We start from the raw sequence: 24,706 nt of genomic DNA on the forward strand, positions 1-24,706 counted from the left end.
ACCCAGCATAGTTCATACCATCCTGTGGTTCAACTCTGCTTTCTGCTTTATTAGACTTTTCTGCATCTGCTAAGATATTACTTAGAATATATTTTAAAATGCTCAACTACTCTAACAAAAAAATGTGGGAAGAATGGAAGACTAAACTATTTATAAGCTGTATCAAAAAGCCTGCACGCCATCGTATGATATAGACACACACAAGGCGGGCCGCATGCTCGCTGCTAAGAGTCAGCGTCAGCACAGAGAGCTGAGGGGCGGCTGAAAAGCCGACTTAAATTCCGCTAACTGGGACCGGCCATTAACGGGTTTCCGCAAGAACAACGTTTAACTAGTCTCGCTCCAGGACACGCTGGGAGGTAACGCCCACAGGCAGGGCAGGCCGCTCCCCTCTGCCAACAGGAGGGCAGCCGCACGAGTGATGCTGCCTGTCCCGCTGATGCAAGCAGACCTCCATCTTCAGACATGGGTCAGCACGCTCGTGGCACGCAAAGCGCAGCGCCCGCACACAGAAGGCGCCCGGCAAGCGCTGGGGGTGAAGGCCCACCAGGCCTGGCTCAGAGCTGCACATGCGGAGCTGGTGTCCACCCCCGGCCGGACCCTCTGCACAGGTGGACCCTCCGCACGGGGGTGCTCGGCCTCCCCCGCTCCATAAGGCGCCCCGCAGGTGCGCTCAATATCTAAGGAAGTGACCAAGTAACCGCAGGACAGCAGGACGAGCGGGGCTGTGGCAGGGGACGTCAGGTGGCCCGGGCGGAGGGAGCTCACCCGGGAGCAGCCTCCGGGCCATCCCTGCGCCCACTTCCCGAGGGCCACCATGACCCTCGCCAAGGACGGGCGGCGGGGGGGGGGGGTCCCACTTGCAGCCACTGCACCAAGCCGCCTCCTCCTCGGGGTGACGCTGGCTACTCGGCTCCAGTCTAAAAGCCTTCTTCTGGAAGTGAATCCAAAATGGGTGTGGGCAAAAGGAGCAAAGGTCCGGAAAGTCACAGAGCCCCGTGGCAGTTCTCGGGGCGGGGGGAGCTGCAAAGGCGGCCCGCAGAGCCCCTCCCGCCTGCCGCGCCGGGTCGCTCTTGCCACGCATCCACGCGGGAGGCCGAGGACCTGGAGGCGCCGTCCACGCCGCCCACGGCATCTCTGGAGTCCTCACGGAGCACGGGGGCCCTCCAAGCACAGGGTCGGTCCCACGGCGGAGACCCGCAGCCGCCGCCCAAGCCAGGGTGACCCCGGGTCGAGGGGCCCCGCAAAGACGTCCACCCAGGGAAGGCCCACCCAGGGGAGGCCGGGCGGGTCCCGTGGACCCGCACCTCCCCCGCTCCAGCTACGTCCTTTAGAGGGGACCCTCAGCTGGGCCCTGGCTCCCGCGTGCGGCCCTGGAAAGCCCGGCGCCTCCCTGCCCACGCACCAAGAGCCCCGCGTCCTCGCAGGTATACTCACTTTTCCTCAGCGCAAACTCCTCGTCCGAAGGCTTCCGCTCAGGCTTGCGCTTGGGGAGCAGCTTTTTCATGGTCTTGGGACTCTTGCTGAGATCCTAGGGAAGCAAAGGGGGAAAGGCTGACAGACCCCAAAGGTAGGAACTTGCGCGGGTCCGCGAGGAGGGCCACTGTGAAGGTGTGAAGCGGCAAACACTCCGGCACCGCGGGGGCGCCTGCTCCCCTCGAGCTCTGACCGTTCTTTGCCGGCTGCTGAGCATCATCTACAGCCAACAGGGCGCAGACTCTGACAAGAACCCTCGTGTCACCTGGATCCGGGGGCACCGGGACGACAGCCACGCCTGGCTTGGAAAGGCCAGCTGGCCGAGGCCTGCGCAGGGAGCTGTGCGCTGCTAACTCTGGGGCAGGCCCCCCCGCTGCAGCCAACCAGCCAGAGAGGGGCAACTAAGGCCACCATTAAAAGAAAGGCAAGTAAACACAACTCCTTCAGGAAAGCGTCTGAAGCCTCAAGGGAGAAGAAAAGGGTCTAAGAGCAGCCCACGGGATCGAGGGCAGAGGCGTGCAGAAGACAGAGCCCCCGCTCGCGTTCCCACCGCCCAGAGCTACGTTCACCGCCTCAGGGTCTACCCCTCCCCTGCAACACAGCGCTCGAAACCCCCCCCACCCCCCCGCGAAGGGGAAGGTGGAAGACAGAGCAGGCCCAAGCCCAACACGGTGGGCAAGGTTTTGACTGTCAAGCGTATACTGAATTTTCATGTCAGGAAAGGCTAACTTCTGCATCATTTAAATTATATAAACCGCTGGTGAACCTTACGATGAGAACCCAAGACTCGGAACATGACTCGTGCTATGGGATGGATCAGACTGAAAAGCAGAGAGAACAGAGCCTGAGTTTTTAAGGTGTCTCTTCAAAATCTTCCCCGTGAAAATGAAAATTTTAAAGCTCCTGAAAGTGCAGCAGAAATCAGTCCCTAAAGAGGTGAAGCCAGCATGTGTCCTGTGGCTTCCCTGAGCCCTGGGCAACGGAGGTGAAGCCAGGCAGAGCGCCCACTTGGCAGTGCTCTGTTCGGCCTTTCGTCTGTGACCACTTTCCACCAGGCGGTCTGCGTGCTCAGCACACTGGACGTGCTCACGGCCACACCCCTCCACGCCTTCCTCTCCCTCCTCCGCCCCACTCTCCCTCCCCAGCAATGAGATCACCAGGGCTTGCCCACACGCCTGCAACACAGACATCAGCACTCTTCCAGGCGCTGCCAGGGCGAGGAACGCTCCGACCTGGGCACAGGGACACCCGCAAGGTACACGTCACAAAAACCAAAATTCATTAACAGAAACATAAAGGATTAACTATAACTCACGCTGTGCTCTTCTATAGGTCTTAAAACACCTAGGGCTGCCAGCAAGCACGGAGGGGGTGTCTGCTCCAGGGCCTCTGCAAATGCAGCCTCGTGGACACGCAAAGGCTCACACCAGGCTCACAGCCACGCCCGTGGTAACCAAACCCCACTCACACTCATCATTTCACACCATCACCAGCCTCCTCAAGGGCAGATACTCCTGGACCCTACTTCTCGAGTCCCTTCCCTTTCTCATCAGGGCAGGGAGGGAACAGCAGACACGTGCAAACACTGTCCGAGTGGAGGAGAGCGGGTGCGCTGTGACCACGCCACGAGGAGCGCTGCCCTCACCCACCCCTTCCCCGTAAACGTTCCCTCCGCCTTACACAGGTGACCAGGCGGAGGGTTCCCGGGCAAGAGCTCAAGCCTGACAAGGGTCACACGGTGTGGCAGAGTGGCACGCACACAGTGAGCGGAGACCCATCACAACCAAGTTCAAAGTTCTTTCAGCGAGAGGCCGGGAGGCCCACGCGAAGCCTCCCAGCTCCGTGGCCTCTGGGCAAAGGGAACGGAGGGCAGGTGGGCACAGAAACAGCTCCTCCGTGACGGGCACAGAGAGGGCCCCGCCATGAGGGTCTCCCCAGGGCTCCCAGGACCACAGGAAGGAGTGACAAGAGAACAAAGGCAGACCCTTCACAGTTCTGAAGAGGCCGATCTGCTTTATGTCACAGACGCAAACACGGGATGGCCCACGTTTCTGAACTCCCTGGGCTGAAGCAGGGAACGGCCGAAGTAGCACGCCCAGCCGTCAAGTCGGGGCTCACCTCCTTGTAGCAGAGAGCAGCTGAGGGCCGGAGAGGGGGTGCGGGTCGCAGGCAGCTCAGGCTCCAGGGCTTGGGGGTCTTCGGAGGCTCCAGGGGCCCCCAGTTGATGGTGGTGTGTGGAGTGCCGTGGTGCGAGGGGTGAGGCAGCGTGTGGTAGGCGGGCGTCAGTGGCACGGGCTTGCTGTCCGCATGCTTGCTGGACGGGGTGACCGAGTGGGAGGGGAGCTGCGCGGGGCACAGGGCGGGAGAGAGCAGAGACACCGTTCAGTGTCAGGGGAGCCCTGAGCAAACACACCCGGCCCGCCAAGACGCCCCACTGGGGCAGCCCCAGCCTGTGGGCAGTGCTCTGGACTCTCCAGGTGCTCAGTCTCTGGGCCACTTGGGTCGAGCGGGGAGCCGCCGTCCCGCGTGCTGCTCCAGGCCGCAGCTGAGCTGGGGTCAGGAAGCAGCGGGGCGCTGGGGGTCCAGACCCGGAAATTCCACCCACCACCTTTAACCGCCATGGACTCACGTTTGCAAAAAGGTATTTCATTTAGTACAGATACCAGAACTGTATGACAGAACGGGCATTCCCTGCACTGAGAATGTGATTATGGCGAGGGTAATGATTACCTCCCCAGCTGTATTACTGATTCAAGGGTGGCCAAAACTAGGGCCTGATCCCTGTTTTTGTTTAAAAAAAAAAAAAAAAAAAAAAAAGCTCCTGGGACACAGTCAGGCCTATTCCTGTCAGTGGCTGCTTTTGTATAACAAAAACAAACTGTAATTGTGACAGAGACCATATTGCCTAAAAACCTCCAATATTTACCGCCTGTCTTTTATTAGAAAAATTTTGCCAATCCCTGGGATAAAACATTTTCTCAGAAAAATCAGCTTTAATCAAAACAAAGTTATATAAATCTAATTTCTCAGAAGGACCTTATTAATGGGGTTTATATTCCTAGAAAACCCAAAAGTATTCCATCACACTGACAATTAAATAAGAAAATGTTAAATAAAATAAATAACGTTCAAAATTAGCTAAAGAACTCAAATTAGCCGAAAACAATACAGTATGCTTAACAGGAGAAGGAGCTGAGTGGTTCTGTGAGCTGGAAACCTGAGTGAGATCATCATTCGGAAGAACTGAACAATACCTGAAAAACAGGCTTAAAGGGAAGCCCAGGCTCTAGCTGAGGCTGGTGTCCAAGGACAGAAGCAGTGGACTCTCTGCAGTGACCACACACCTGTGCTGGGTGTGTGTGTGTGTTGTAACGTGTTAATACAACCACTACAAAATAATTTTTTCAAACTAAATAATTCACAAAAGGAGAAAATTGCGCAAAACATCCCTTCTAGCAATGTCACGGTAAGTAACATTTGCTTTTATTTCTCCTTGCTTGTAAAAGTCAAGAGAGGTAGCTTTATGCTAAAGTTAGAGTATTATTCAAGCTGGACACAGCAATCACAGGGAGAACACAGACACCCCCAGAGAGAACCTCCGTAAGAAGAGCACACAACACTTGACAACCCTGCGTGTGGGGCACAGTGCCCTCCAGACAGCGGGGCTGTAACTCCCTTGCCACTATGTGACAAGAACAGGAACGAGAGCGGCCAGCGTCCCGATACACAGCACAGTATTACTTGATGTGACTTTATAAAGGTTAGTTTCAGGCTGTTACAGACAATCTGAGCGAGAAGGCACTTCCCTTTTCCTTATAAACACACACGTGGACGCACATATGTCCTTGGGATAAATTTAGTCCCGTGAAAGCTAAGCATCTTTAATATTTTTTAAAAGTATGGAAAAGTTATAAATGGTGGAGCCATTCAAAATGAAACATTAGCTGAAGCAAATGAGCAGTTTTAACCCCCAAACTGTTGAGAAATGGCCTAAGGCACTGCACCTGTGACCAGCACGCTGCGCCATGGCCACCGTCCCTGAGCTAAAACTTTAACCCCAAGGATGGCGACCACAGGGGGTAGAAAACTCCCAGTAAAGATCATCACAGGCTGGCAAGGATGGCAAGAAGAACCCACCAGCCAGAAATGCTGTGAGACCCTAGTCATTTGTAAGAAGGCTCTTGCCTGGTTCTTCAATATTATCTGGTAAAGATGACGAATGATCAGATGATTCAATACCAGTAAAGAGAAGTTTTAAACACGGACACTTTGGTGCTGATATATGTTGAAATGCTTAAGTATCTAAAAACTTAAAGAGCTATTGAGCTTTTCTAAAAGTAGAAGATACAGATTTCTTACAATCAAAACAATGAGTCAAAAATTACATTTTAATGCCTTCAACATGAATCTGGTCCTTTTTGTCATCGTAAGTATTCACTGTTTGTTTTTTTGATGAAACACAATAAATACAATTAAAATGCTCAGAAAAGCCCTCTATGGACCAGTGGCTCTCAGGCTTTTGGTTGAAACCAACTTAGGTTACACGACCCGCTCTGAGCAAGGCAGCTTCCTAGCCAGGGGCCATGAACTGTGTGTGTGTGTGTGCGTGCGTGTGTGTGTGCACGCAGCTTCCTAGCCAGGGGCCATGAACTGTGTGTGTGTGTGTGCGTGTGTGTGCACGCAGCTTCCTAGCCAGGGGCCATGAACCCTGTGGGTGTGTGTGTGTGTGTGTGTGTGTGTGTGTGTGTGCGCGCGCACACGCAGCTTCCTAGCCAGGGGCCATGAACTGTGTGTGTGTGTGTGTGTGTGTGTGCGCGCGCACGCGTGTGTGTGTGTGCATGAGCGTAGCGATTCACCATCCACTGGCAGTGAGCAAGTGCTTGCAGAGAAACACAACGCACATGTGCTTTCCTGACCCAGAGGCTGACTATGCCTTAAAGCACTTGATCACTTGCTGGCAACCAAACCCAAGGCTGACCCCGGAGTCTGGAGAGGGACGGGGGCCCTTACGGTGTGAGACGGCACAGAATGAGGCTTAATGGTGGGGTTTCCCGCAGAGGTGACCTTCGTCTGCTTCTGCAGATGGTCCACCCACTCGTGCAGGTCCTGCTGGTTGCTGCAGGACACTAAGATCCGCTCAATCATGTTCCCTGGAAGAGAGAAACAAAGCTAAAACGGGGAGCAGGCAGAACACACACACACGCACACGTGCACCCCCGAGGAGGGCCAACAGCGCTGCCGTGTCAGCCCCCTGGAAGGGTCGGCAAGGGCCTGCACACAGAGGGCCAGCTGCCTGGTCACCCGGACAGAGGGCATCCACAGAGTCTGTGCCTATCACCTGATATTTCAAATGCATTTCTATGATTTTCACTGTCCTCAAGCTTTGTGATTGTCATTCCTGTCGTTGGTAGCTTTCCCTAAAAAAGACCCCCCCCCAAAAAAAAACAATTAGTGCTTTTCTAGTAAAGAAGATACCATTAATAAAGTAAATATTACATGATTTTAGAAATAGCAGAGGAACTGTCTCTGTAAAGCAAAAATGCTCTTTTGTTTGTACCGAATGCATGTACAATATGAACCTCTATCTCAAACAAGAAATCGTAACACTAGAATCAAGAAATGAGCCAGCAAAAAGGTACAGGGCGGCAAACCAGAAAAAAAAAAATTTCATCTGATGGGCTACTCTAAACATCAACAGCAGGACACAAAAACATTACACATCATGATAAAAAAACTAGAGTCTACAGTGGCTATTTTAAATGATGTTCTTTATGCAAAGGAAGCACAGATTTGCCTTAAAGAAATGCAGAGGAAGTTCCACGTCTGAAAGCAAAGTAAGGAGGAAACTGGAGCAAGAGGAACTGTACGGTAGTTGTGCGTGGTCGTCACCAGACAGGAAGTCGAGAGCTGTGCTGAGTGCTGCACAAAATGCAGAAAAGAGCAGCCAGCCCATCCGCTCTGACAACAGAGGGCCTGGGGAGGGGAGCGGGAACGTCCACGGAGAGGGGCCGGAAATGGGCCGGAAGGGACCAGCACAAATAACAGACACACCACGGAACGCGGTGGCCAAGCAAGTCCTCAGGGAAAGTCTCTCCCTGAGGACTGGGGCCAAGCCGCCCCCGAGAAGCAGGACTCTCAGTGGGGTGGCGGCGGGAGTCCTGGCGCCGGCAATGCCACAGCCCACAGGGCTCCTGACGTCTACAGGGCGGGGGCCAGGGGTGACGCCGAGCATCCCACAGGGCACGAGGCGGTCTCCCCACCCCTCCCCTCCCGAGACAGGTATCATCCAGGCCACGGGCCACCGGGGCTCAGCAGGCGGGACAGGGTAGCACCGGCACAGCCGTGGTTAGATGCAGACAGACGCCCTTCCAAGAGTCCTAAGGCACAGGGGTGACCAACAGCTCCGAGAACTCTCCAGGAAACAGAGCTGCAGGGCTGCATTCAGCGCAGCGGCAACCCCGGCGGAAAGGACGTGCTCACTGTTGCTGGATGTAGCGCTTTTTAACATCCCTTAGAGCCAGAAATGAATACTGACAGTACGTGGACCGTGGGTCACAGCACTTGGAGAGAAAGCCCCCAGGAACCCGTGCACAGGGCGGGAGAACAGTGCTCTGCTGGTGGCATGTCAATGCCAACATCCTAGGGGCCTAAGCCTGTCCCAGACGGCAACCTCAGCTCCTGCAGGCCAAAGCAGGGCCCCGACTCAGCCTCCTGGGTGTACAGCACGAAGCTGGAGAACACTGATGGAAAAGGACCAAGGCCACTTAAAGCGGGAGCCGCCAGTTTGGGGGAACCTGAGCAGGTGCTCCCTCAGCCAGACATCAGTCAGCGGCAGGCTTACAGATTAAGAGGTATTATTTTTCTAGGCTTGCCCGTGTACAGCTGCTTCCTCAATTTTAAAGTGCTCCTTGTGGAGTGTGCGATGACACTCCCCTTTGGGTGGCAAAGCTTTCTGTGCAGGTACAAACAAGCCACGGACACTCTGGACTCAGGACCCACTAGAGCTCTGGTCGGGGACAAAACAAACAATGTGCTACGTATGCAGAAACGCAGCTCAGAGAAAACAAAGGACGACTTCTGTTGAAACAGCATCTGGTGACTAGCCAGGCCTTGAAAAATTGATGGGAAAGGCAGAAGCTTCTGTAACTACACAGAGAGAAGGCAGTAAACCTTGCTAGAAGCTCCTACTAGACAGACAGAAAAAGCATAAAGCACTTAATATCACATGTGAAATTAGCGCACAAAAAAGAAAACATTTCCCCTTGCGTGTTCTTCTTAAATCAGCTCTCATATTCTCTCAAAGAAAAACAGAAAAACGATCAACAACAGAAAGGCTAAACGATCGTCCACTACCACGTACACCACCCGACGTGTGCCCAAGACCCACCTCGGCCGCGGGTCCCCCTCCAGCTAGCCCGCTGCTGTGCCCACCACGTACCAGCCACCAGGAAAGAAGCGGCACACGACTTGGTGGCGACGGGCTGGCACCGCACCTCAGCAGTCTGTGTCCTGGGGGGCAGCTCCGCAAATTTTAGTCTCCTTCTCTTTTTGCTTTGGATTAACACAAGTATCCTAATTTGCACAGTCACATCGAAATGCACAGACAGGACTTGTGTGTACGTGTCTGGATATAACACTATACATACAACACTACACGCAGCCCACAAACAGATGCATGCAGTATTGAACGCAAAACTCAAAACAAGCCTGGAAATGATTCTCAGATCCACAATAAACAATTGAATACAAATTTAAAATGTGTTTTACCTGGTATATAAAACCACTCATCCTAGGACTGGCAGACAACATTAGCAAAATATTTGGGAAGAGCAGAAGATATCGTTCATTCTTTTCCTAATGTAAAAGAGCAAATTCAAATAATTGTTTTAAAAACACGTATTTTACAGTTGTGAGAAGATTTGTAGTAGGCCTTAGGAAATATTATATCATACTTCCTGTTTAGATATTTCTCTCTACCAAATTTCATGAGCTAAATTAAATGGAAACAAAATTATGATAAATTCTTAGACTCACAAGTAGCTCACGTTAACATCTGTTTATAAAATTTGATTAAGGAGTTTAGCTCTGCCATTAACTCTTAATTAGTAAAATCTTCTTTCTGTGGTTGAGAGAAAATGGAGGAAAAGAACCTGTAAGCTTTTAGGGGCAGTGGGTAACCAGGTGGGCCCTTCAGGCTGAAGGAGGGTGGGATAAAATGCGGAGATGGATTTAGTCCACTGGTAGACCCTGGCACTAACCTAAAATCCAACACGTCAACTCAATGTTTCCACCCACCCCATAAACTTTACCCAATCTACATGAAAGACCTAAAAGCACTGTTTATGTATTAAAACTCATTTGCTTCAATAGGTAAGAAAAGCCCCACAAAGACCACAGTGAAGGACAAACATTCCCAAGAAACTAAAAGGAGTCACAGAAAGAGAAACGCAGGCAGCACTTCCATGCGCCGCCATCGACACACCGCTCACAAAAGTGAAGGAATGCTGGGAAGCCGTGTCCCAGGCAGGCGCCTCCCAAACCGGCCACGTGCAGGGGCCCTAGGAAAGCCGTGCTGGGAATGGCGCTCGCGCACTGCGGTACCTCGCTCCCAGCGCACTGAATCAGGACCTGGGACATGTAAATGACGTTGCCCAGGGTCTTAATGTCATCCCCCTCCCAGCTCCGGATGGCTTCCGTCAGGATCTGCAGCTCCAGCTCCTTCCTCTTCCGTACCTCCTGACACTGCGCCTGAGAAGCACACAACACCGTTAGAAGAAACGGGACTCCTGGAACCTTAGGTTCTGGCCATATTGCTTTGTATCTTACTTCTTAAGACAGATCACCTGGTGAACAATTTGCTTACTTCACAAGTATGGAATCGAGTCAAGAGAGACAAAACACGCAACAGCTCTAGAAGGAAAAACACTTTTAGAAAAATATAGCCATTGCTGCCACTTTTAGAAGAAAAAAGGTGGACTGGGCAAGAAAAATATTTTCTGCTTTTACTAGTGAACGCAACAGAGAAGACTGAGAAGAGGGGAAGAAAGAGTAAGTTCCACTTGTGCTGTAAATAAGACACGTATTCCAGAAACTCAAGTCAGTAAGACAGCATGACAACAGACAAAAAAACCCAACAGCATTCCATTTCACACTCAGTCACTAAAGACACTGTGGGATGCGGTTAAGAACCTGTTCTGAATCACTGTAGTAGCTCTAGCATTATGTGGTGCCTTTTTAAAATGTAAACAATTATCATTTCATTTTCCTGGTGTCCACAGTCCAGTAAAGCCTGAGAGTTTACCAGCCATGGCATAACTACTATATTTTTATTTCATCAGAGTAAATCCAAATTATACTTCGCAAGTAATTTTTCTGCATTCGTTTGCCATAATAATGTCTGACGGGGAAAAAAAAACAACGTGATATGCTTAATCACTTACTGAAAGGTTTTTGAAGGCAGTCATGGATTTTTGAATGTCTTGTCTATCTGGATGATAATCCTTTGAATAAAAGAAGCACACTATTAGCTTTCATAATGAAAAGTTTTTCTCAGAAAGGCACTCTGTAGACTGGCGCGGGCCTTCCCTAGACTTTTCAACCTGGAACCTGTCCTATTCTTCGCAGCATTAAAGTGCCGTTTCTTAGTCCTCGAGGGGGTCGTGGAGCAGAGTGATCTGGGCTCTGCCCTGGGGAGGGAGGCCGGCACACGGCCATGCCCAGCCCTTACGGGCCTCTGCTGCTCTGGCACCAGAGGACAGAGGGGAACAGCTGTGAAGCAGACTGGATGGCCTGCCCTTTGGGAAATGGTTCCCTACGGCCTAACCAAGCCAGTAACCTGAACCCAAATTTCTCCCGGGCCCGCAGCCTGCTATCTGAACACAGAATAAATACGCTTCATTAGCTGATTCTTTCGCTGTTATTACTCTATGACTTACGTACTTCACAACACTGTAAGTACGCGTTCCTGATACGACACCTCAACGCTATGAGCGTTTTCTAGCGACGGGAAAATCCCCCGTCAGCAGCAGTGGGTGGAGAGGAACTGAAGGAGCAGACGCTTTTCTACAGCTGAGATAAGGGAAAGCAAGTTCACATTTAACAACGTCATTCTGAAAACCCCGAGTTACAGGCCACTGGTTAAACCCCCTCTGCAGGCTCTGGCCCGGGAGCCCTCTCCCGGGCGTGGCTGGCTGGCAGGCGGGGCAGGCATACGTACCTCCATGTGTCTCTCCAGCTCCTTGAGCAGTGCAGGGTATTTGTCCAGGCGCATGAACGGCTTGCTGAGGCCGGTGGTCAGCACGAGAATGCCTGGGCTGCTGGCGCCCTTCATCTCCATGAACTCGCCCAGCTCTTCACTGACCACGCGCAGCCACGCGGGGAGAGGAGAAGAGGCCACCGTTAGAGCTCAGAAGGGCCGCGCCCCTGCCCCAGTCCCACCAGGACTACGAAGTACCACGCGGTGTCCCTGACGGTTCAGAGGCTACCGCTGTCACAGCCCAACACGTGCTGGTTATCTCCAAACGCCAGAGCGGAGATCCCCACACAGCTCATGTTCTCGCCCTCAGTCTGAGCAAAACCACGTGTGCCTAACACAGAGCACCTGTGCTTTCCCAGCCACCCCACCCCCCCACCCCCACCCCCCCCACCCCCACCCCCATCCCCATCCCCATCACGAAAGGCCACCTCAGTGAGGCACTTTCCTGTGGAAGAGTGTGAATGTGCGTGGCCTTCTGAGCGCAAGAACAGGGCCCCGTTACCTGGAACCTCAAGACAGTAAAACGTGTCAGGAGATGCGTCCCAACTACCACCAAATGAATCACGGCGCTGACCCTCCAGGTGCTTTAGTCCCCGAAGGCGGCTGCACGATGCAGCACGATAAAGTAACTCACACATCCTCGGGCTTTAAACTTTCAAAAGCATTTTTGCATCATCATTTCATTTAACCCTCCCAGTGTGTGTGAAGAAAGTTTTCCGCATCTGTAGGTGAGGACACCTAGTATACGCTCAGAAGCTAACTCAGCTCTAAAAGCACGTCTTCAATACCGTACTCCTCCTCTGTCACCCTCACCCTCACCACCTTCCACCTAACGCTCCAGTGGCAACGCCCTCCTGAGCCGCCCCACATCGTGCCCTGTGCCGCCCTGGGGGCTCCAGTTCAGGAAGACCCCAGGAAGGTCAGGGGCACAGCTGTGGGTCAAGCTCTGTCACTCACACATTTGTGGCTCACGTCTGTGACTGAAACTCTGTGCTTCTGTCTCTGCACTGAGGGACAGATGACGTTTATAAAGGGTCCATGGGAGGAAGCCAGTCTGTGCCCCTCACTGCTGCCGAGACGTGTCCCTCCAGACACCGGGGGACGGAGGACACCTGGAATGCAGGCTGTGAGAAGAGGCGGCACCCACCCACTGGGAGGGCAGGACAACCTCGGGGTCCTGAAGAATCACCGAGCCCATCCCCCCCGGGTGCCGGTCAGCTGAACCCGCCTCACGCCTCACCTCCACCCCCATCTGTACGTGGCCGCCCGCCCAAGCTTCCTAGGACCAGCAGCCCCACTGATGGCTCCTGGCGAAAAACGGGAGGTATTCAGGCTAAACCGTCTGAAACTGCTAGTTCAAAAGCGGTGAATACGAGAGTCTCCTACGGTACAACCTAGAGTGACTTTCTGTGGGACGTGTGACAGCAGAGCTGGTGCTGGCACTGCCCACCTCTTACTCTCAACCCTGCACATCGATTCTGCTGACATATCCAAAGGGGAAGGTACCTGACCCGACTAAACCAGCTCAGAAACAAAAGCTTCCAAGTGTCAGGCTGCAAACAAATCCATCAACCCCTGGGAAATCAGCCTTATGTCTCTCAAGCAGTAAGACCTCTCTCGGAGACAGCTCCTGTCTGCGCTGGGGCTCGCGACAACGTGGGCGGCCTGAGCCGGAGCGCGTCCTGGCTGCGTACGAAGAATGACAGCATAGTTAACAGCACCTGCCATCTACCTACCTACCTATACATAGTTTTCTTCAAAAATCAACCTTGTAAATAAATATACATACACATTTAGGAGCTATGATCAAAATCAAAGCAAATTATAAAACGGGAAAATGTTCACAAAGTCCTCGTTATAACAACTCAGCATATACAATACACATTTTTCCCACTTCCATCAGAAGGAAGGCTTCATGACGACTTCCTTCCTGCGAGACAGCCTGCCACGGTGGTGCAATTTAAAATATTTAGCACAGAAGCAGCCTAACTACTTCTAGGGCTCTATGTGCACACGCGCGTTCATAGGCAACGCGACCCAACACCTCTGTGCACAGAACTCTGTGCTTTCGAAGAACGGCTTTCCCGGAAAACCACAGGGCTGGGCTTCCGAAGCCAGGCAGGCGATGCTCCGGGACCCTGCTGTGGGGCAGCCTGGCGCTGGCACTGCTGTGCACGGTTCCATGCTCTGCCATCACCCTGCCTTGCCCTCCTTGTAGGGCTGGCTCTTCCAAGCCCGACCCTCAGGGCTGCCTCCTGGCCCACCTCCCCAAGCTCGGGCAGAGGAGACGCACAGGCAGGAGCGCACGTCAGGGAGAGGGACAGAGCAGGGGCAACGGCACCGGACACGCACTGTGCATCCTTCCCGCCCACGCCACCCCGGGCCTGAGACAGGGGTCATCGTGCACGTCTGCAGACGGGAGCCACTGCCAACAGTGGCCGAGCCCAGGTGGGGCCCCCTACCCACGCGCGGCCGCTCCACGTCTTGTGCCCACCAGGCCCGCCCTAGCCCTCAAACATTTTCACTCGGAAACGTTTGCCTCTTCAGATCAGCCCACCCATCCCTAACACGTGAGCAGAGAGAAATGATGGCTTTATGGAGGAGAAATTTATACTTTACCAGCATTTCTCTGAATGTTGAACAAATGATCAAGCACAGTCCCATAAAAATGAACCTTAATGATATTAACAGTACATTTCGACTCCTTTAAATATAATCCAGTTGGGGCCTTTTCTACCACAAGAAAAATCGTCACAAAGTCTCTTCAGGCCATTTTTGATACTTCAGTATTATACGTGCAATTTCATAACCATAGTTATGGCAGACAATAATGAATAAAACTAAGCAAATTATCCTCATCACCCACTCACCCATCCCCCAAAATTCCCTACAACTAAAAATTTCTGTGAAATTTTTGCAAAAGCAAAAGTAACTTCTTTTAACATTCACATGGCAGCCTTTCAATGCCAGACACGTGCACAGTTAAGAAAGGAAACAGAACTTTTTATAAATCTTTACAGATCACTGAAATCGTTTTTTTTTTAGTTTCAAAAACAAATTTAGTACTACAATAAAACAAGACAAAACGGCTGGTTACAGCTTTTCTGACAAAACAAAGGCTCTTTCAGCTTAATTTCTACTGAGGCCGGCGATCCTTACACAGCGTACCGCCTCTGTATTTACTGAAATGACACCATGGGCCGCAAGACGGCAACCAGGGGAACACACAGAGAGCCATCAAGTAGCCCAGCAAAAAGCCACAGGTAAAGTGCTGGAAAAAACGAAACCCGTAATTCACTCAAAACAGGCAGCCATGAGCCTATGAGGCTACTATCACGTGATAATGCAAAAGGTACACGTCAGTTATAATTCAACAGAACTGGTGCTTCTTTTTTTTGCCATCCAAGGGCAGCTGAACTTTTTTTTTTTTAAACATCTTTATTGGAGTATAATTGCTTTACAACGGTGTGCGAGTTTCTGCTGTGTAACGAAGTGAATCAGCTATATGTATACATATATCCCCATATCCCCTCCCTCTTGAGCCTCCCTCCCACCCTCCCTATCCCACCCCTCTAGGTGGTGACAAAGCACCGAGCTGATCTCCCTGTGCTATGCGGCTGCTTCCCACTGGCTATCTATTTTACGTTTGGTAGTGTATATATGTCCATGCCACTCTCTCACTTCATCCCAGCCTCCCCTTCACCCCGTGTCCCCCAGTCCATTCTCAACGTCTGTGTCTTTATTCTCCCCCTGCCAGCTAGGTTCACCGGTACCACTTTTTCAGATTCCATATATATGTATTAGCATAAGGTATTTTTCTCTTTCTGACTTACTTCACTCTGTAGGACAGACTCTAGGTGCATCCACCTCACTACAAATAACTCCATTTCATTCCTTTTTATGGCTGAGTAATAGTCCATTGTACATATGTGCCACATCTTCTTTATCCATTCATCTGTCGATGGGCATTTAAGGTTGCTTCCATGTCCTGGCTATTGTAGATAGAGCTGCAGTGAACATTGTGGTACATGACTCTTTTTGAATTACGGTTTTCTCAGGGTAGATGCCCAGTAGTGGGATTGCTGGGTCGTATGGTAGTTCTATTTGTAGTTTTTTAAGGAACCTCCATACTGTTCTCCATAGTGGCTGTATCAATTTACATTCCCACCAACAGTGCAGGAGGGTTCCCTTTTCTCCACACCCTCTCCAGCATTTGTTGTTTGTAGATTTTCTGATGATGCCCATTCTACCTGGTGTGAGGTGATACCTCACTGTAGTTTTGATTGGCATTTCTCTAATACTTAGGGATATTGAGCAGCTTCTCATGTGCCTCTTGGCCATCTGTATGTCCTCTTTGGAGAAATGTCTATTTAGGTCTTCTGCCCATTTTTCAATTGGATTGTTTGTTTTTTTGATACTGAGCTCCATGAGCTGTTTGTGTATTTTGGAGATTAATCTTTTGTCCGTTGTTTCATTTGCAAATATTTCCTCCCATCCTGAGGGTTGTCTTTTCATCTTGTTTATGGTTTCCTTTGCTGTGCAAAAGCTTTTAAGTTTCATTAGGTCCCACTTGTTTATTTTTGTTTTTATTTCCGTTACCCCAGGAGGTGGGTCAAAAAGGATCTTGCTGGCTTTGCAGACGCCGCCACCCCAGAACCTCCCGCGCTGCCCAACCATGGTCAACCCTACCGTGTTCTTTGACATCGCCGTCAACGGCGAGCCCTTGGACCGCGTCTCCTTTGAGGTGAGGGACCTGGAAACCAAGAAGTGACTGTTCATCCAATCCATAAAGCTACGTTAACAGATTGGAGCTGTTTGCGGACAAAGTTCCAAAGACAGCAGAAAACTTTCGTGCTCTGAGCACTGGGGAGAAAGGCTTTGGTTATAAAGGTTCCTGCTGTCACAGAATAATTCCGGGATTTATGTGCCAGGGTGGTGACTTCACATGCCATAATGGCACTGGTGGCAATTCCATCTACGGGGAGAAATTTGATGACGAGAATTTCCTCCTGAAGCATACGGGTCCTGGCATCTTGTCCATGGCAAATGCTGGCCCCAACACAAACGGTTCCCAGTTTTTCATCTGCACTGCCAAGACTGAGTGGTTGGATGGCAAGCATGTGGTCTCTGGCAAGGTGAAAGAGGGCACGAATACTGTGGAAGCCATGGAGCGCTTGGGGTCCAGGAATGGCAAGACCAGCAAGAAGATCACCACTGCTGACTGTGGACAAATCTAACAATAAGTTTGACTTGTGTTTTATCTTAAAAAAGGATCTTGCTGTGATTTATGTCACAGAGTAGAACTGATGGTTCTGTATATACATTTTCAAGATTCATACTCAGAATTCAAACTAACACAATGTAAGGATCATAAGACTGTAAGTAAGACTTTAAAACTGCAAAACACTACGTTTAAATCAATGCTGAAAAAGTATACTGACATATATACACTAACATGTATAAAATAGATAACTAATAAGAACCTGCTGTATAAAAAAATAAATAAAATTAAATTTAAAAAGAAAAAAGTATATTCAAGCAAAAAAACAGATTTATCTACCCCTCAGTGTGGCGGCTTTTAAGACTACAACAAACGTAGGGAAGCGGGAAAGAGGCCACAAGCTAGGGTCCCAGAATGGAAAGTGAAGGCCAACAGAGGCCCCCAGCCCCCCGCGAGCCTCCTCTCAATCCCCCAACTTACGCTTCAGAAGCAGGGTCTGACCTGCGGGCGGAGTGGGCGCTCTCGCTGCCCCAGGACCTCAGGAGGGCACGCAGGCAGCGCATCCTGCGGCCTCCACGCTCTCCCGCCGTCTCCGGGCTCACAGGCCCAGAGCCTGACCTCATTCCACCCGCCTCCCACTCCGGGACTCGCCACGTGGTGGAGGGCAGAGGTCCCCACTCAGAACCGCATCTGTATTCTCTCCCTGCTATTCTGGGGAAAAGCTCCACTGAGGTTTCAGCTACGACACAAACAGTCATTAAAGTAATAGTACAGAAGAGAGGAAAACAGCACATGCTTGCGAGCATTCCCCTTGAACGTCTAAACATTTTAGGAAACTTCAACAGTCTGAACTGCTTTAAATGTCACCTTCGGCACGGAGCCTCACAACCACCCTCTTTTCGTACTTTCAACCCACCCCTGGGGGATCAACCCCTGACCAAAAAGGGGGAAGGAGAGAGCAAAATTAAAAAGGTGTGCAATTTTACCCTAACATTCTATTTGCTGTTTATCTCCCCCATGGCTGTGTCAGCAATTCCTGAGGAATTTTCAGAGACACAAATGTAATCTCTGCATTTCACCGGTATGGAAATTCCATTTAACTTGTCATTCCCAGGAGTGGATGCCAGAGCATGTAACTGCATCCATGCTTCACAGTTTAACTAGGAAGGTACATGCTAACACTGCCCACACTCCCAGAAGCGTGAAGAAGAAGACCCGATGGGTTTTTCATTTCTGTGGTCGCCGTGTGTCCTAATCTCTCTTCTTTCCATCACCGTGTCAAAGACTGCTTGCTTCGCTGCAGGACTGGAAACGCTTTACTACAAATGGAGGTTCAGTATTTACGCACACAGAGAAGCAGTAAACACCCAGAGTCCAGATAAGATAATAAAGCAATTCGCATTACTGAGCCTTCATCGTGCTCACTCAGTCCTGACAGTTTACATGTTCTGCCTCACGCCTACAGTACCCTATGGCCAGCGCTCTCAGAGAAGAGGGGTGACCTCCTGAGACCCATCTGCTTCAGAGAGGCAGTGAGGGCTCAAACCAGGTCTGACGGGCCCAGAGGCCCTGCCACCAGGCCCACACAACCCAGGCGCGCTCACAGGGATGCTACGCTGCAAGCTCAGCTCAATCTCGGCAATGCCTGCTTCCCAGCAGTTTCTAAGCTTCAAACCGAAATGCTTAGGAGTGCGTTGAGGTTAAATATTTAAACCACAAGCACAGTGGCGTTTACCCTGATGCGACTAACACAACTTCTTCATTTACGGGTTAAACAGTGATTGAACCGCTACTTATGGCTGAACTGCCGTTTTCAGAAGAAACCGTAAATGTTTTCTAGGACACTTATTAATGCAAACGCGTGCCCTTCTGGGGGCAGAAACAGCCTCATCACCCACTCCGTCTGCAGGCCGAACCCGTGGTCCTCGCCGCTGCCCAGGGTGCCCAGCCCTCCTCCAGGACACAGGTACGGCCTTGTCTTACCAAACAAGCTGGAAATCAATCTGTCCATTGTTTCACTTGTTGCACCGCTGCTTCGGGGTGAAAAGCTAAAGCTAACGGTCTCCAACTTCATGTTTTCCTAAGAAATCCAGGCCTCACTGTAAATGCACATTTAGTCCTACAGCAAGTGTACTTCTGTCTCACGTGGTCTGGTGTTTACGCGCTGAGAAACGCGATTCCAGCAGCCCGGACTCAGCCTGCAGCCACATTCCAGAACACTTACCAGCTCCTTCAACCCACTGTCCAAAGGGTACGAGCTGAAGGGGAGACTTCAAAACACATCCTTTTCTATTATAAAAGCACTAAGCAGGATTTCAAAGACTTCCAACCAGTACTTCTCAGGCACTAATTCCGAGGGTAATTAAAATGATCATCTTTGAATAAACGCGTGAATGTTCACACTGCATTGCACGTAACATCTGACAGAAACAAGCTGCTCCAGGGGGGACCCCATGACGCCACTCCCCGCTCGGGGAGGCAAGTCCCAGAGACGCACCTGTGCTCCGTGAGGACGCTCACTGCAGACGGGTGGTTGGCACAATACGCGAGGTACAAGGTCTTCATCTGCGGCATCAGGTTTAAAAAGCAGCCTCCGACTCTCTGCTGGGCTTCAGGCATCCTGGAGAGGAGAGGCACAAGGGAACCATCCTGAGTGCCACAGACAGTAGTGGACGTGGGGACCATGCGGGAGGAGGGCCTGTGCACCACCCCACAGAAACGGCACACACGAGTCCCAGACTGTATGTGCTCCGAACACGAGCCAGCGGGGGGAGAGACCTGCCTCGGAAGCCGCTCTGCCATAAAGCAGCCAACCAAGCCCGTCCTTTTCTCCAGCGTCCAGATGCCAGGACCTGTGCACAAGTCCAGGATTCCTTGAGCAGTGAGGAAAATAATGTCATGAAGCCTTAAATTGTGTGTAAAATAAGGAGAAATATAACATGTGGTTACTTGGTCGGTAAGGTTTTCTACTGAAGGAGCATCAAGACAGGCAGATGAGAAAACACGACAGCCCTCTTTCCCTTTGGGCGAAGGCTGGAGAGAATCAGTGGTAGGCAGAGAGACAAGCATGCCAACGAAACCTACAGGCCATCATCGCCATCATCGTCACTGACGTGGGAAAAAGACTCGTCCAGAGCAGGAAAGGCACCTTAATCCTGCGGGAGGACGGGCCAGCTGCCAACAGCACTTCCCTAACGCAGCGCCTAACTCTGACCGGGCGTGTGCTGCTTCTTGCGAGTTTCACTGCTCAGTTCACTGATTCAGATCTGAAGCCACAGTAAGCTAGCACCCGCACTTCTAGCAGACTCTTCTCCAGTGTGAGCTTAGCCCTAAGTGGGTTTTCAATAGCCTCCAGGGATTAGTCCCAGTTCCGTGTATCTGCAGGAGAAACAGTCACTGACTCAACAAATTAACTTCAACCATTCATTCAGGCACTGCGAACAGATTAAAAACAGAGAAAGAAATGATCTCTACCTAAAAAGCGACTGCAGTCTTTTAGGGGAATACAAAACAAGTTCAAAAATGAACTGACTATAAGACAGAGATGGTGTCTCAATTTTCTGAGACGCAAATTGCAGCAGCGCTCAGAGGAGGACAGCACACACCTCCAGGAGAGGGAAAAAGACTGGCATCCTTTCCAAGTCACCAAGGACCAGGCATCACACGCAGCCAAGAACGCCTTCCTCAAAGACACACTGAGACTACCTGCTTGCTACCAGGGTCCAGGCACCTAAGACACATCTATTGAGACTATGACACACTGACAATGGAGCAGGTGATGGTCACACTCAGACACAGTGAAACGGGAGGACGCTGGCTTCTACAACAAGAAATCCAGCAGGGAACCCCGACTGCCCAGCTGAGGGGACTGCTGAAAGCAACGGCAATGATGGGACGTCAGAGATTGGCCAACAAAAACAGAACACTGCCGGAGACAGGGCACAGGAAGACGAGAGATGCACTACCTACATGATGGAGCTCCTGCAACGGCACACACCCTGCTCAGTGCTGGGCTACGCGCTGTCAGGACGTCACTGCCCACCTGGCCCAACACCACAGCCCCGATGCACTCAAAGGAGAGTGTAGTTAAAATCTAGGTCTAGGGACTTTCATTTCTTACATGTCCATGGATTATATACGGACAATGACTTCACTATACAAGGTTTTCTTTCTCTTTTCTTTCCTTCCTTCCTTTTTCTTTCTTTTGACCTGTTGAGCCTTGGTCCTACAGTTTTATGACCTCTCTTGGACCAGTTCTGCAGGAATTCACTACACTTGCCCCCCATCAGTTTATAAAGCCCTCATAATCCATCAACTCGCCGGAAGGCACCAGCAGACAGAGCTCAGAAAGGTTACATGGGCGGTCCTAACACGGAGCCCAGGTCTTGTGCCAACACGCCTCACACGTAACACCTCCTAGAGCACTGAAATAACGGGGCATGCAAAACTCACAAAGACCATCAACATGGAATATGACTTAAGAACTGAAACAGAGGATCTTCATTGTGGTTCTCTCTTGTTGTTCTAGAGATGGTTTCTAGAGCATGACAACGTGTAGGCAGGGCCCCCAATGGCTGTGGAGGCCACAGGGCTGCTTGTCAGCCACATCTACCTGCAGCCTCCTGGTGGCCCAACGCCCAGCTCTGACAATGGGTACGTGGTCAGCAGTGGTCTGATAAGTATGGTTTTACCACTGACCTGATGACAGGTGGTTTTACCAATCAGTGGTCTGATAAGGGGGGTGTTATCAACCGAGGATCTGATAACAGGTGAGGCGTTATCAATGGTCTGATAATAAGAGGCGGGTGACACAAACAGTCCAGCCAATAGTCTCTGTAGCAAGAGGGGATAGCCAAGGGCCTTTCTCCTTCCCTAGAGTAAAAAGGAATGAATCCCAGGAAAAATCCGAGAAATCAGAACTGCTACACCATTCCCCCGCCCCCCCCCAGCACATTTATTCCTGCCGGTAATGCCAGCTGGACAGACAGAGGGTTCACAGTCCGGTAACCACCGATTTCCAAGGGGACACGAAGATCAGCACGACGGCACGGCTGCGCGCCAGGTGAGCCTCAGCACGCAGTTCACAGACAGCGTCGAGAGAGGTGTCTACACGAGTGGCCACAAGCGCCCACTCGTAGGAGCCTCAGGGGCCGCCGGCAGCCCCCGGCAAGTCCTCTCCTGCTGAACCCCAAACCCTAAACGTGGACGACCCTCCTAAGGGTGCCAGAGCCCCGGGAAGGGGCAGCATCTGAGGCTCTGGCGGGAGGAGTCCCTTCCCACCAGCCAGCAGCTCTCTCAGGCTCCCCGCCCCGGGCCATCTGCCCGAGTCCCCGCACACGCCACTGGTCTGCCTCACTTTCTGAATTCCCTAGACTCTTAAGGTTCTAGTGCTGGACATGTGCTTTGAAATCACGTTTCTATGGAAGCTTGCAGTCTCAACAAGTGAGGAAATTATGGCAAGAGCTACTCAGGGCCTCCCAGGTGACAGCACGGCTGGCCAGGGGCAGGAGGTCAGCTCTGACAGAGTCCACCGTGGAGACTCCGCCACTGAGGCCAGAGGTGATCCCATGATCGGAGTCGCCTGGGTCAGTGCGCCATCAACCCCAAATCACCTCCAAATAGGCTCAAGTCCTATGCTCTGCTCTTTAATAAGGACGCGGCCCAGGCAAAACCAGACGTGTGCTCTGCATCTAAGCCAGTCTGTTCTACAAAGTTGAATATTATCTCTGGATCACCCATGCTTGCTATTATTTGGATGGTTCAAAAAAACAACTTTCAAACAAAATGAACTACATCCTCTCGTTCAAATTTGTATTTTGATAATCATCTAAAACAAATACTATTTTACTGTGAAAATGTTACAGTAATGGTCCGTTATAAAAATGAACTTATTTATATCTTAAGATACGCTTTATAATTAACTTTTGAACAAAATCAATACACAATGTGTATTTAACCAACAGCAATTACACTAAATGCTTATTTATTAAATATTTTCTTCTACAAGCTGAAGCCCTACAATATATAAGAGAACTGACGGGAACTCAGTCTACAATACACTAAAAAGGAGTCTGCAAGTAAACAAAGCGCAAATGTGCATGTGAAGAAACGCGGGGAGAGGGGCAGGCTGGGACTGGGACTGACTGTGTCCACTGGGCTGAAGGAACCAGCGGGGTTTCAGTAAGAGGAACAGCAGGAGGAAGTGGATCCAAACGGAGGGGTCAGCAGGCAGGGCCGGGTGGGGGGTCACCTCTCGGCACCCCTGCTCCCCACCCCGAGGGTGGCGGGCAGTGACAGAGGCCGGCACAAGGCGGGGAAGGAGCGGGAGAGACGGGCGGGAGCCCCTCGGGGAGGGACCCCGTCAGACTGCCACCACGCGGGAGCTCATCTCCTAACTTAGCTCTCCCCCCACGAGGCGGCCTATACAAGCACCTCGAAGGCCAGTCTGTAAAACGCAGCTGTGAAGCAACACGTGAGTAACCGGGCGCCACCCGAAGCTCCTGAGCAGAGCTCTGACCGGAGGCTGGTGGAGAAATGGACACGCAGGGGCCACCTGGAGGTCGAGGCCTGGTCAGGAGTCCGTGCAGGACACAGGGAGGACGAGGCCGGCCTGAGCCAGGGCAGTGTCAGCACAAGGGCAGGGCAGATGCTACCACAAGAAAGAGAACTCCTTTCAGGCCAGGAGAACGCCTGGAAAGAGAATACCAGCTACAAGAGCTCTGGGCGTGGGGTGACCCGTGAGGGAGGGGGAACAGGAGAACTAGCAAATGCATGAACGAACGAATGAATGAGCACACAAGTAAGTGATGAGACAGGCTGGACCACCCCCTGACAAGGGCGGCTGGCACAAGCTGCAGGGACCTCGGGGAACACACTCGATCCTAGAAAACCCAACCGTGGAGACATTCCGTCTAAAGTAACTTTTACAAAAGAGAAGTCAATTTTACTAACAGGAAGGGTTTCTAGCTACTCTTTGGAAATCATCCTACAAGGTGCCTGAGGGTGGGGCGGCCCAGCCCTGCCCTGAGGCTCCCCTCCTGCCTCACAGCTTCAGCCGCAGCCCACTCCCCCCTCGGGTATCTCTCCCCCTCTAGAACCCTAATCCCACATTTGGGCTTGGCTCCCATTCCTGGCACAGAGCTCCTAAAACCCCTGTCATTTCCTGAGTGACAGGAGCATCTTCTGTTACCCATACCACGCCCCTTTAACCACACCGGGGCTTGGGCTGATCCCCCAGACGGCTTCAGGATGGAGGGGGGGGCCCTGCCGGGGGAACCCACCATGTGATTGGAGGGTGGGGACTTCAGCCCACCCCAGACCTCCACGGAGGGGAGAGGGGCCTGAGACTGGGAGGATCGCCAGCGGCCAGCGATGTATTTAATCAATCTCGGCTCTGCAACGAGACTGCCGTAAAACCCCCAAACGCCAGGGCCCCGGGGCTTCTGGGCTGCTGGACACATGAAGGCGCTGGGAGGGTGGTCCCCAGGGAGGGCATGGGAGCAACGTGGCCGCCCACACGGTGGCACGTAAGGCACGAAGCCATGCGCACCCCAGGCCCTGCTACACACCGTGCTCTCTCCCTCTTCAGGGTTCTTCAGCCCTGCTTCCCCGACCCCCCGCTGGCCCCAAGCCAAAGAATCACCACTCAGGGGAAGCCTTTCTTCTTTTTCTGAATAGTCAGTAGATCCCTCCTGTGAAAATAGTCTAAAACACAGCTTTTACTATAAAAGTTGGTATACCCCAAGGATTCAAAA

General features: G+C 51.6%; 2 protein-coding genes across 23 annotated transcripts in view; one reads left to right on the forward strand and one right to left on the reverse strand.

Annotated features, from left to right (window-relative positions):
- The window catches only part of ARHGEF7 (Rho guanine nucleotide exchange factor 7), a 97,915-nt gene that overhangs the window by 15,571 nt on the left and 57,638 nt on the right, over window positions 1-24,706 (reverse strand). For all 22 annotated transcript variants that reach the window (XR_016388631.1, XR_016388632.1, XM_089899357.1 and 19 more), the window contains 9 exons: window positions 19,450-19,572; window positions 11,693-11,831; window positions 10,917-10,976; window positions 10,078-10,224; window positions 9,244-9,330; window positions 6,815-6,893; window positions 6,487-6,626; window positions 3,595-3,819; window positions 1,438-1,531 (listed from right to left, as the gene is read on the reverse strand). Coding sequence is in view for 20 of the 22 variants with exons in the window: in XM_089899357.1 (XP_089755483.1) it covers window positions 1,438-1,531; window positions 3,595-3,819; window positions 6,487-6,626; window positions 6,815-6,893; window positions 9,244-9,330; window positions 10,078-10,224; window positions 10,917-10,976; window positions 11,693-11,831; window positions 19,450-19,572 (1,094 nt within the window). In the remaining 2 variants the exon portion in view is untranslated. The remainder of the gene's footprint in view (window positions 1-1,437; window positions 1,532-3,594; window positions 3,820-6,486; window positions 6,627-6,814; window positions 6,894-9,243; window positions 9,331-10,077; window positions 10,225-10,916; window positions 10,977-11,692; window positions 11,832-19,449; window positions 19,573-24,706) is intronic.
- LOC111176375 (peptidyl-prolyl cis-trans isomerase A-like) lies at window positions 16,392-16,983 on the forward strand. Its single transcript, XM_022576740.3, has 2 exons — window positions 16,392-16,475; window positions 16,543-16,983. The coding sequence occupies exons 1-2, from the start codon at window positions 16,407-16,409 to the stop codon at window positions 16,966-16,968; spliced, it is 495 nt and encodes a 164-aa protein (XP_022432448.1). The 5' UTR covers window positions 16,392-16,406; the 3' UTR covers window positions 16,969-16,983.

Source organism: Delphinapterus leucas, chromosome 18 (assembly GCF_059928025.1).
Source record: "Delphinapterus leucas isolate spDelLeu-1000000601 "Yukka" chromosome 18, BTC_Dleu_Yukka2, whole genome shotgun sequence".
Taxonomy (NCBI): domain Eukaryota; kingdom Metazoa; phylum Chordata; class Mammalia; order Artiodactyla; family Monodontidae; genus Delphinapterus; species Delphinapterus leucas.

Excerpts from the sequence above, each read along its gene's own strand:
- LOC111176375 (XM_022576740.3), top strand. The coding sequence starts at position 16,407 with ATGGTCAACCCTACCGTGTTCTTTGACATCGCCGTCAACGGCGAGCCC. Across the intron at positions 16,476-16,542 it reads TGGACCGCGTCTCCTTTGAG|CTGTTTGCGGACAAAGTTCC; the intron begins GTGAGGGACCTG and ends AACAGATTGGAG.